The sequence below is a fragment of the Nerophis lumbriciformis genome, linkage group LG12 (assembly GCF_033978685.3).
Source record: "Nerophis lumbriciformis linkage group LG12, RoL_Nlum_v2.1, whole genome shotgun sequence".
Taxonomy (NCBI): Eukaryota; Metazoa; Chordata; class Actinopteri; order Syngnathiformes; family Syngnathidae; genus Nerophis; species Nerophis lumbriciformis.
The window spans coordinates 6,543,718-6,556,659 of record NC_084559.2 but is presented as its reverse complement, the minus strand read 5'-3'; the positions used below and the strand labels follow the sequence as shown (position 1 = coordinate 6,556,659).

Genomic DNA, 12,942 nt, shown 5'->3' with positions numbered 1-12,942 from the left:
ATAAATATATATATATATATATATATATATATATATATATATATATATATATATATATATATATATATATATATATATATATATATATATATGTATTGATGAAGTAATGTGCTGATCATTCTTACTGGGGACCCTGGGGAAAAAAAGAGTTAATATGGTTCATGGGGACCAAATTTAAATTATTTTGCATAATTCACACAAATTTGTACGTGACTACGGAGGAACATTAAAAATAAAAAAAAGTTGAAATGAAATATGACATGATGGTCAGAATACAGCACTACAGCTGTCCTCTTATAGGAAGTTTCACCACTTAAATGTTAAATCCTGCATCTTCTGTGACATTACTGCAACTCCAACTACAATATATAGAAGGATGGACAATTCTGAATGTGAATCATACTTTAAGGTATTAATGTTTTATAATCAAGCTGTATGAAAATATCATCCTAAGGAACACTAAACCAGATGTAGTTTTTGGAAAAATATATTAGTTTTAACTAAGGATGGATACCATACAGAATCACAGGACTATTAATGCCAGGATCACACATGTTTCACTTTTCAAGAAAATTAATTTTCTCTTTTACATACAGACATACAGAGCCCCGCGGGCTGTAGTTTGGGGAAGTCCCAAGTATAAAAGAAGTCCGCCGCGAGAAGTCCCAAGTATAAAAAAATAAAAAAATAAAATAAATATATATATATATATATATATATAATTTTTTTCTGTCTTTTCTTATCCACTTTGTACCGCTTGCTACTCACGGTGTCTCCTAGCTGCTCAGGCAAATCATATATATATATATATATATATATATATATATATATATATATATATATATATATATATATATAAAAAAGTTTGGGGACCCCTGCCCTAAAGGGACATGGGGGAATTTTTTTATTTTTTATAATTATTTAAAAAAAAAAATTTTTTTTAGACATGTATCTCGTGCGCACGAGAAACTTTTTATAAATTTATAAAAAGTTTTTATAAATTTATAAAAAGTTTTCATAAATTTATAAAAAGTTTTTATAAATTGCACAATCAAACACTTTTATGTTAAAATACTGAACAGATGTTTACCTTATCCCAATAAACATCTGTTCAGTATTTTGACATAAAAGTGTTTGATTGTGAGGCATTAAAAGCCACAAAATGCAACGGGTCCATCAGACCCACAAACACTGGCTGAGTAACAACAATATGAACATTACACAAGGGTTAAATGACGCCAAAGTTGTTTTTGTTTTTGACGGTTTCTTTGTTATTGTTGATTGTAGTGCAATGAAGCCTGTGGTGAAAACATCTGCATCTAATGAACTTTGTTTGAGCCACATGCACGTGTGTGTCACGTGACTGGAGAACATATTTAAAGCATAGGGGTCCAAACTTTTTTCAGGAAGATACAGATAAAATACATTTTGTGCAATTTATAAAAATAAAAAATAAAATATGGTTACATGAACAAAACAACATATTATCTTTGCACTATAGCTGACAAAGCAAATATTTTTTTAGAATATATCTCATTGAAAACAATCTGTGGGCTAAATATGGCCCCCAAACCACAATTTAGACACCCCCCGTCTTAAAGAAGTACTTAATTTCCGAAGTGGTTTTACTCCGAGCGCATTCCACTCTTTCATTATAGCATCAAACAGAATGATGAATGAAGGATTTTGATGAAAATTGTGGATCTGCCCCCCCCCCCCCCCCCCCCCCCACTCCCAGTACTCGTTTGTGAGAAAATATTAGAAAGAGATTCCTTCTACTTTAATTGCACGCAACATGCGACACAACTCAACCTCCAACTTGTCTCCGTATATGCAATAATCAATTCTAATTCGGCAGGATTATTCATGAGGTTTGTTTGAAGTCCAACAGTTAATTTTTGCAACATGGGACTTGATTTTCAGAAGGTAGATAAGGAGGGATGAATAACAAGCAGAGGAAATATGCACACAGGTCTCATGTTCGCGACACACGGTGGTCCTTCAAACCAAATGTTTATAGAATATATATATATATATATAAGAATGTGTATATATTAGGGGTGTAACGGTACATGTATTTGTATTGAACCGTTTCGGTACGGGGGTTTCGGTTGACCTTCTAGAAACAAACTGCAGCTCAGCTCGCTCGCAGTCCTGGCTTGAGGTGAAGGCGAATTCGCTTTTAGCGTAACGTTAGCTCATTTTGCGGCGTGTGTGTGTGTGTGTTACGGACAGCAAAGCCCTGTCTGTCTGTTATTTCACTTTACCTTTTTCTGTGTTGATTGAGCTGTGTTGAAGCAGCAAAAAAAGGACATTATGTCAAATGAAGAGTTTCTGTCTCTGATAGTTAAATGATAAATGATAAATGGGTTATACTTGTATAGCGCTTTTCTACCTTCAAGGTACTCAAAGCGCTTTGACAGTATATCCACATTCACCCATTCACACACACATTCACACACTGATTGCGGGAGCTGCCATGCAAGGCGCTACCCAGCAGCCATCAGGAGCAAGGGGTGAAGTGTCTTGCCCAAGGACACAACGGACATGACTAGGATGGTAGAAGGTGGGGATTGAACCCCAGTAACCAGCAACCCTCCGATTGCTGGCACGGCCACTCTACCAACTTCGCTTGATATAATAATGTAACTGCATCATTAAGCCTACATGAACTCCATGGTGTTCAGGGATGAATAGTCTCTCCTATTGCTATTGTACAATTTTTTAAGCTATAGTTACATTAATCATTAGTAATGCAGCAGCCTAGTTTTGAATGGTAGGGTCCCTGCTATCACATGTTGATAAAAATATAACATTTACATAATATATCAACTACAGGCTTCCCAAATGCTGTAATAAATTAAGCATGATGAGTTGACTTGAAACTGTTTCATGTTGCACTTTTTATATGTAGAAGAAAAGTTTTGTCATTTTATTTAATCTGAGCAACAACTTGAGGCAGTTTAATGTGGATTAACGTGGGCAGAATTATTATAGTGTTCCCAATGTTAAAAGGATAAAGCCATTGTTTACAAATTTGGTAAATAAATAACCAAAAAATGTATAATTTGTTGTTTTCTTACTGTACCGAAAATGAACCGAACTGTGACCTCTAAACCGAGGTATGTACCGAACCAACATTTTTGTGTACGGTTACACCCCTAATAAATACACACAGTGGAACCTTGTGTTGCTGTCAACAACCCATCTATGTTGAGCCCATCATCAAGTCCTGCTCCACCGTGTTATTACTTATTACTAAAACTGCCTGCTTAAGCCAACCGTGACGTTCAATACCCACTGTACTTGTCAACATAACATTTGAGACCCAAAGGGGTCATTTCTATGAAAAGTGGCTTTGTTTATGTCAAGGGTGTCCATAATATGAGGGGCCGTTAGGGACATTATTCAGAATTACCTCTTACATACACTACTGAAATGCTCTCGCATAAACAACTGAAATCTTTTTCTTTTATACACACTACTGAAACACTCTTATAAACACTACTGAAATGCTCTTACATACACTACTGAAACGCTCTCACATAAACAACTGACATCTTTTTCTTTTATACACACTACTGAAACACTCTTATAAACACTACTGAAATGCTCTTATAAACACTACTGAAACACTCTTACAAACACTACTGAAACACTCTTATAAACACTACTGAAATGCTCTTACATACACTACTGAAACACTCTTATAAACACTACTGAAACACTCTTACAAACACTACTGAAATGCTCTTATAAACACTACTGAAACACTCTTATAAACACTACTGAAACGCTCTTATAAACACTACTGAAATGCTCTTATAAACACTACTGAAACGCTCGTATAAACACTACTGAAACACTCTTATAAACACTACTGAAACATTCTTACATACACTACTGAAACACTCTTATAAACACTACTGAAACACTCTTATAAATCCTAATGAAACACTCTTATAAACACTACTGAAACGCTCTTATAAACACTACTGAAATGCTCTTATAAACACTACTGAAACGCTCTTATAAACACTACTGAAATGCTCTTATAAACACTACTGAAATGCTCTTACATACACTACTGAAACACTCGTATAAACACTACTGAAACATTCTTACATACACTACTGAAACACTCTTATAAACATTACTGAAATGTTTTTGTCTCACGCACACACCTGGAATTATTTTTCACTAGTATGTATAAACGGATTTCACCAGTGTGTGTGTGTGCTTTTTACACGTGCGTGTGAGAGACAACAATTTCAGTAGTATGTGTGCAAAGATTTCAGTTATATGTATGAGCGCATCTTACCAGTGTGTATGGGAGCATCTTACCAGTGTGTGTAAGAGCATCTTACCAGTGTGTGTAAGAGCATCTTACCAGTGTGTTAAAGAGCATCTTACCAGTGTGTATGGGAGCATCTTACCAGTGTGTGTGAGCGATGTTGTATTCCGGTTCCGGTTACCAATAATCCCCGCCCCTTTTCAGACAAGTTTATTTTTATTTTTTTTAAAGCCAAGTTGTGGACAAAATGTCTGCCAACAAGTAGCTTAACCGAGGCGGGAGCTCCACTTCATAATTTGAGGGCTTCAGCGGAGAATATAAGAACACTTTCAATGCAACAAGGGTCGGACTGCCGCCGTGGGTCGCCCCTGCAAGACGCGGCACCTGAGCGGCCACACAGGTGCCTTTCTCCTCCCGACAGCCAAGCAGCCTGGAGCAAATGTTACCTTGCGAGTTTACACTGCAGCATCATCAAGTGCAACGTTTCAGTTCGTGGACATCGGGGCAAGAGGAGGAAAAGGTAATTAGACATTATTTATTTCTAAATGATTGTAGAATCACACGAAATGTAAGGCGACATGGCATTGTAGTGCGCTACTATGGTAACATGTCGAAATGTGAGTCACGTCGTGGTACGTCAGTAGCTAATCACATACTAATAATAATGGATTACATTTATTTAGCGCTTTTTTATCGACTAGATAAGGGGTGCCCAAACTACGGCCCGCGGGCCGGTTACGGCCCGCCAAAGTCCAACACCCGGCCCGCTGGAAAAAAAAAAGTTGTATTATTATTTTCAATCTGTCTTTTCTAATCCATTTTTTGGTGTCCCCTAGCCGCTCAGGCAAATCATATTTTCTAAAAATGCATTTCCCTGTATGACTTATATTGTCTTAGCTGTTTTCATGTGATCTGATTGTTACATTCTTATTTCAGAGTCACCACGCAGCTGCATGACCATTTCAACAAGGACGGAATAAACAACCTCTGGATTCATGGAACTTCTCTGCACACAAATATATTAATTGGAATATTTAATACATTTCACATAGAAACATTGTGAATATTATTTTCAACAGTGTGTTGAAAACAACCTTTTTTGGCTCAGAGAGGTTCCTTATGTCTCATTATTCATATACTTTCAATACTTGTCGGTGTGTAATTCCAGACATAGATGTAAACATTAATGGGACAACAATGAACATTTTTCAACAAGTGAACCCACTTGAAAATGATGGCAACTATGGAATAGACATTTTCACTTCAATTCTGCACTTTATTCAGTGAACAATATGTGATTTATAAGGTTTGTTAAAATGTTTTCTTCTCTTGTGCAGTGTATTCTGCGAATTAACATTTTGTAAAAAATAAATAAATAAGGAACCTGTTATACAGACATGTATGAAGTTGCCCACTTTATTATTGCAAATATCAAAATAACACTGCAATATGTTTGTGCTGTAAACATTTATGTTTCTACCGTTGAGGTTTTTAAGTTATTTTAAAATACATGTTCTGACTAGTAATGTCATCTATCACACACACTTTGTCAAAATCTCCCCAAACGTTTGTGATACACAATGTTTTTGTCTTATGATTATTGTATTTAGGTTAGGGGCTATGTGTAAATATTAACACTTTACTTAAACTATAATTTTGGATCCAAAAAATATTCAGCACAAACAATTGGGACAAGTTTGGGAAGATTTTGAGGAAGTGGGGGGGCTGGATGATATCACCAGTCAGAAAATCTATTTTGGAATAACAACAAACTTAACAGCACAAACATTTTTTATTTTTTTTTACAGCACAAACCCATGGCAGTGTTGTTTTAATATTTGCAATGGTAAGGGGTTTGTGCGATAAACTTAAGCCAGGTGTCATACAAGGCATATGTTCAGCTTATTTGTTTACATTTTAGCTGTCCAAATGTTAAAATGTTAAAAGACAGTTTGGCAAGAATATAAAATGTGCCGTCAAAATAAATGTAAACATCCATCCATCCATCCATTTTCTATCGCTTGTCCCTTTTTTGGCGTCGCGGGAGGTGCTGGAGCCTATCTCAGCTGCATTCGGGCGGAAGGCTGTGTACACCCTGGACAAGTCGCCACCTCATCGCAGGGCCAACACAGATAGACAGACAACATTCACACTCACATTCACACACTAGGGCCAATTTAGTGTTGCCAATCAACCTATCCCCAGGTACATGTCTTTGGAGGTGGGAGGAAGCCGGAGTACCCGGAGGGAACCCACGCAGTCACGGGGAGAACATGCAAACTCCACACAGAAAATATCTCGAGCCCGGGACTGAACCCATGACTACCATATTTTTCGGAGTATAAGTCGCTCTGGAGTATAAGTCGCACCGGCCGAAAATGCATAATAAAGAAGGAAAAGAACATATATAAGTCGCACTGGAGTATAAGACGCATTTTCTGGGGGAAATTTATTTGATAAAAGCCAACACCAAGAATAGACATTTGAAAGGCAATTTTAAATAAATAAAGAATAGTGAACAACAGGCTGAAAAATAAAATAAGCCACTGGGAACTGATTTTTAATGGTTTTAACCCTTCTGAAATTGTGATAATGTTCCCCTTTTAGTGGATGGGGCCCTATGAACACTGCCACTGCATGTCACTATTCAAAATGGTTTGGTTGCGGGTGTTGAAACATCAGTGAATTGTGCATGGATTAAAGCCTTAGAGAACGTCCATTAGCAGTGGCTGACTGTGCTGTGGAGCAGGAATTGAAGAAAAGAGTGTTTACTTTGAATGTCTATTGACGTCTTTCATATGGCCTCAGATGCTTTTCTGGCATGCGGTGCTCAAAGACCAGGACGAGTGTTTTCTGAAGCAATCTTTAAATGGAGCAATTCTTCTCGAGGGCTGTCAAGGCCTAGCTGCAAACACTGAGCGCTCTCAATCGACCTGTGGAGTCGCTCGCTCGCAAAGCCTCCACAATGGCATTCCTCACTTGAGCACGCAGAGATGTATGTAGGCAAAATAAAGTGGGACTTAAATGACTTCGAGTGCCAACAGTTGACATGAGAGCCCTTGAGAAAGTAGCAGCAGGACTTTGACTTACTTGTTTGTCATCTCTTGGCTGTATTTACACCGCAGGTCCAGCAGCTCCGTCTGGGCCGTGTCCAAAGCTGTTCCGGAGCAAACAGAAGCGAAAAGTTAGCCTCACGTTTTAACATGTGAACTTGAAGCGACATCACCGACTTGGAAGACAAATACCAAGCATCCAAAGGCGCAACACAACCCAATAAAAATGAGGGTCGTCAAAGTTAACAAGAAGCTATTAACCACAAAAAACAACGCATTAATCGTACAATAACGCAGATTTATTTTGACGTATATGTGTCAGAAAAATTGTATGTAAATGATCAAAAAACCTTCCGTTCTCTGAGTTCCCAGTGAACAGACGAAAGCTGTCTTTGTTGCACCAAGCCAAAGGCTTGGAAAATTCCGCTGCGTACGATGGGAAGAGACGGGAGGGGTTATCTATTGTCATCCAAGACCTGCCCAAGCTCGATCCAGGACTAGCCCGAGCCCTCTTTTTCTTTTGTGTTAATGTGACCAAAAACAAGGGCTGTTTACATACACCCCATTCCTTTAGAAACAGCTGTTGTTATGTAAACAGGGAATATCCAAATAAAGGAGGAGACGTGAACCTTTTTCCGTTAGAGCGTGGGCGACACTGTCAGAGGTTAGGTCGACACGTTTCTCCTCAAATTGAGCAAAATTGAATTCTGTCTCTGTTTATTTCCTTGCTTCTTGTCTTGTTTAATAGATGTCATCGATGTTTGAACCTGACAATATATACAGGTGAGGTGGCGACTTGTGTACCCTGTCTTCTGTCTGAGTGCAGCTGGGATAGGCTCCAGCAACCCCCCTGACTCCAGGAGGGACCAGGGGTATACAATGAATGGATGGATGGATGTGAAGTGACGTGAATTATATTTATATAGCGCTTTTCTCTAGTGACTCAAAGCGCTTTACATAGTTAATCCCAATATCTAAGTTACATTTAAACGAGTGTGGGTGGCACTGGGAGCAGGTGGGTAAAGTGTCTTGCCCAAGGCCACAACGGCAGTGACTAGGATGGCGGAAGCGGGGATCGAACCTGGAACCCTCAAGTTGCTGGCACGGCCACTCTACCAACCGAGCTATACCGCCCTTTATGTATATGTATACATATATATGTATACATATATATATATATGTATACATATATGTATATATATGTATACATATATGTATACATATATATACCGGTATATATATATATATATATATTCATATATACATATACATATATATATATATATATATATATTCACATATATATATATATATATATATATATTCACATATATGTACATATATACATACATACATACATACATACATATATATAAACATATATATACATATATATACATATATATATATATATACACATATATAAACATATATATACATATATATACATAAATACACATATATATACACACACATATATATATAGATATATTCAGATATATATACATATACCCCGCCTTCCGCCTGATTGTAGCTGAGATAGGCTCCAGCGCCCCCCGCGACCCCAAAGGGAATAAGCGGTAGAAAATGGATGGATGGATGGCATACATACATACATATATATATACATATATATAAACATATATATATATATACACACATATATATATATATACACACACATATATATACACACCTATATATATACACATATATATATATATACACACATATATATATATATATATACACATATATACATATATATGTATACACACACACATATATATATATATACATATATATATACATAAACATATACACACATACATATTAATACATATATGTATATATATATATATATATATACATATATATATATATATATATATACATATATATATATATATATATACATATATATACATAAACATATACACACATATATATATACACTAGAGATGCGCGGTTTGCGGACACAACCGCGGAGTCCGCGGATTATCCGCGGATCGGGCGGATGAAATTAAAAAAACTAAGATTTTATCCGCTCGCGGGTCGGGTCGGGCGGATTAATTTTTTTTTTTTTTTTTTTTTTTGCGGGTGGCAGTTAAACCAATTTTGAAATATATATACATAGTTAAATGTTGTTACCCACATACGAAAAACGAGCAGGCACCTGCTGCATATGCCACAACAGAAGAAAAAAAAAGAAAAGAGATGGACACTTTTACGGAGCGGAGAAGGGACGCCTCGCCGGGGTCCGGGACCGAGGCCCCTTCCCCCGAGAGGGCCCCACCGGGAGCCGTAGCTGAGGCGATCCGCGAGAAGGGCCCGACGCACGTCCAGGGTCACTACCGCGCCCACCGCACCGACACCCCGCCTCGTCCGCTTTCGCCGCGGCCGGCGTCACGCACAGCAGGTAAGCAGCTTACCTGCCCGCCACCCCCGTGGCCGGGGGCTCGTAACATGGGTCACTCCGCGCGCTCCGCCCGCGCAGCTTACCTGCTTGCCACCCCTGTTGCCGGGGGCGCGTAACAGGGGTCACTCCGCGCGTAGTGCGCTCATGAAAGGGGTGGGGCTCACCCTGGTTGATATAGAGAGCAGGACGGTGGCCATGGAAGTTGGAACCCGCTAAGGAGTGTGTAACAACCCACCTGCCGAATCAACTAGCCCTGAAAATGGATGGCGCTGGAGCGTGGGCCCATACCTGGCTGTCGCCGGCAGCGAGACGCGCTTGGAGGTGCGCTCAGCGCGGCTCCCATATGATTGCGCACTGGTGTGCGTCTGGGTCGTGACAGCGTGGCACGCGAATGTCTGTGCATTGGATCATTCTCCTTTCTTTAACAGGCAAAAGCTTTATAACCTCACCATACCTGCCAACTTTTAAATCAGAAAAACCTAGTAGCCAGGGTCCAAGGGCCGCAGGCCCCGGTAGGTCCAGGACAAAGTCCTGGTGGAGGGTTCAGGGCTTCGCCCCCCGACGCAAAATGACTATTAGCATTCAGACAGGTTAAAATGTTGCTAAAACCATCACTTTTCTATCAGTCACAGTGACTTTTCAAAACAAAAATATTACAGCAAAAATCATATGGGTTGATTGACATGTTTATTCTGTAAGCTAACTTCAATAGTTTGAAATTATTTTGACAGTTAATGCCAGTTATCCTGTCAACCTTTCACAAGACTTCAATTTGTTAATTGAAAGTATAAACAGTATAAACACTTTTTACAGTATGTCGTGCTGTGAAATACAGCCGACAGGATTGCGCATGCATGGTGCAGGAGAACAAAGGACTTCTTTCATTTAAGGTTTGTGATAAACCATCAAACTCATTCGTTAAAAGGACTCTATAGTAATATAAAGCGAATTTTTCTGGACATTATCATGCAAGAAAAGTTTATTTTTGGGATCGCGATCACCGCGTAATGATTTTTAAAGGTTGCATTACATTATTAACTGTCCCATGTGATCAGCCAGTGCGATTGGAAGTCCATGCTCAATTATTGCCTCCGTAAATAAAACTTCGGCATTTATCACATCCAAAGAATCTGTTTGGGCGACGAAAAACGTTGAAAGTTTTCCACTTGTATCGCTAGCAACGGCATTAGACTTGTGTTTTTTTGTCCCAACGTGGTCTTTTACATCGCTAATTCCTCCGTGTCCGATCGAAAAATCTTGTCTGCACAAGGTGCAATTCGCGTAGTTTTCACCCTTTTTTTATTTTTTTTTATTAATATTAGATATATAACAACGGGCGGATGGTGGGCGGGTGTAGTTCTGATCAAACGTTACATCGGGTGGATGGCGGATGGTTGACGACTTTCTGACGCGGTTGCGGATGAAATAATTGCCTATCCGCGCATCTCTAATATACACACACACATATATATACACACACATATATACATACACATATATATATACATATACAGTATATATACACATATATATATATACACACATATATATGTATACATATACATATATGTGTGTGTATATATATATATATATATATATATATATATATATATATATATATATATATATATATATATATATTTTCATTCATTGGGTAAAATGGGTGCCTGTCGCAGGTCTGTTGGTAACTCTGTGGGAGTGTAAGACACTGATGTCATAATACATTTATTTTTCCTTAAACTTGGAAATCGACCAGTGAAGTCCCAAAGATCGTCTAGTCGATCAGGATCAATGGGTTGGCATCCCCTGCATTGCAATGTTGCAGCTGTTGGGTGTATTTATTTTTTATCTGAATGACTAGTTAGTTTTAGTTTACAGTAAGGACATACTTAAACAGAGCTGATGTTGTACACATAATATCCACATATAATATTTATGTTTGATACAAACATAAAAAAGCATATGTCTGCGCTTCAACTACTCACATGAATTCAGAACCTTGATTTTCTCCTCCGCCTCGGACAGTTTGTCATTGTCAGCCAAACTAACACCAGCATTCTCCTCCTCGCTGAGAGAGAAAAGTGTCAGTTGTACACAATATCCTTTACAACTCCACGTCTCAGCATGGGAACATGATCATCCCAGGGCAGTGCCACTGAAGAGCAGGGTTTACATCCAAAAATACATTTAAGTGCTGTTCAATCATTTTGAGAGAGCCGTTGAAAAATAATTTCCTTACACATTCAGTGTGTAATTCAGAGATGAGCTGTACTCTGGATTTCAGTCTCAGTGGGAATGCAATTCTCTTTAAGTTCCCAAGCAGGAACCATTCATTCCATTACTGTGAAAAAGAAACTACTACAGGCCAAGCAAAAATGTGTTGTTATTATCACCAAAACTAAGATGTTGATGTTTTCTTTAGATAACTTACAAACATTGGATTGGTTTTAGCCACAGTATGTACAAAATATATCAAAGTGGTACCACAGTCTGTATTTGTTTATGTAAAAAGTTTGGACACGCCTGCTTTAGGACATCATTGATGTTTTTGTGTGTGAATCAGCAAAAGACATATTAGGCTCTCACCCTTGTCCCTCAGTTTGGTCCTGGTAGATCTCCTGTGGAGAGCCTGGGGCTCCTGCAGCCGGCATGCTGTTGGGGGTCATGTGGGAAGATGGAGATCTCGACCTTGAGGGGTCCCCAGTCTCTGTTGGGTGCGCAGGACCGTTGTTAGTGGGTCCTGTGGGGATGAAGAAATGTGAAGAAAAGAGTTACTTTTTACTAATGTCCTCCAACCTGTTAAATAAGAGTAACCACAGGTGTATTTCAGTTTATTAGGGGTTTTAAAGGCCTACTGAAATGCGATTTTCTTATTTAAACGGGGATAGCAGGTCCATTCTATGTGTCATACTTGATCATTTCGCGATGTTGCCATATTTTTGCTGAAAGGATTTAGTAGAGAACATCGACGATAAAGTTCGCAACTTTTGGTCGATGATAAAAAAAGCCTTGCCTGTACCGGAAGTAGCAGACGAGTAGCGTGACGTCACAGGTTGTGGAGCTCCTCACATCTGCACATTGTTTACAATCATGGCCACCAGCAGCGAGAGCGATTCGGACCGAGAAAGCGACGATTTCCCCATTAATTTGAGCGAGGATGAAAGATTCGTGGATGA

The 12,942-nt window shown here is 38.6% G+C and overlaps 1 protein-coding gene across 1 annotated transcript in view; it reads right to left on the bottom strand.

Annotated features, from left to right (window-relative positions):
- Nucleotides 1-12,942, bottom strand: part of LOC133595358 (homeobox protein cut-like 2) — a 328,330-nt gene that overhangs the window by 35,085 nt on the left and 280,303 nt on the right. The window contains exons 6-8 of the mRNA XM_072914271.1: nt 12,353-12,506; nt 11,752-11,834; nt 7,385-7,451 (exon numbers count right to left, since the gene is read on the bottom strand). Coding sequence (XP_072770372.1) covers nt 7,385-7,451; nt 11,752-11,834; nt 12,353-12,506 — 304 coding nt within the window. The remainder of the gene's footprint in view (nt 1-7,384; nt 7,452-11,751; nt 11,835-12,352; nt 12,507-12,942) is intronic.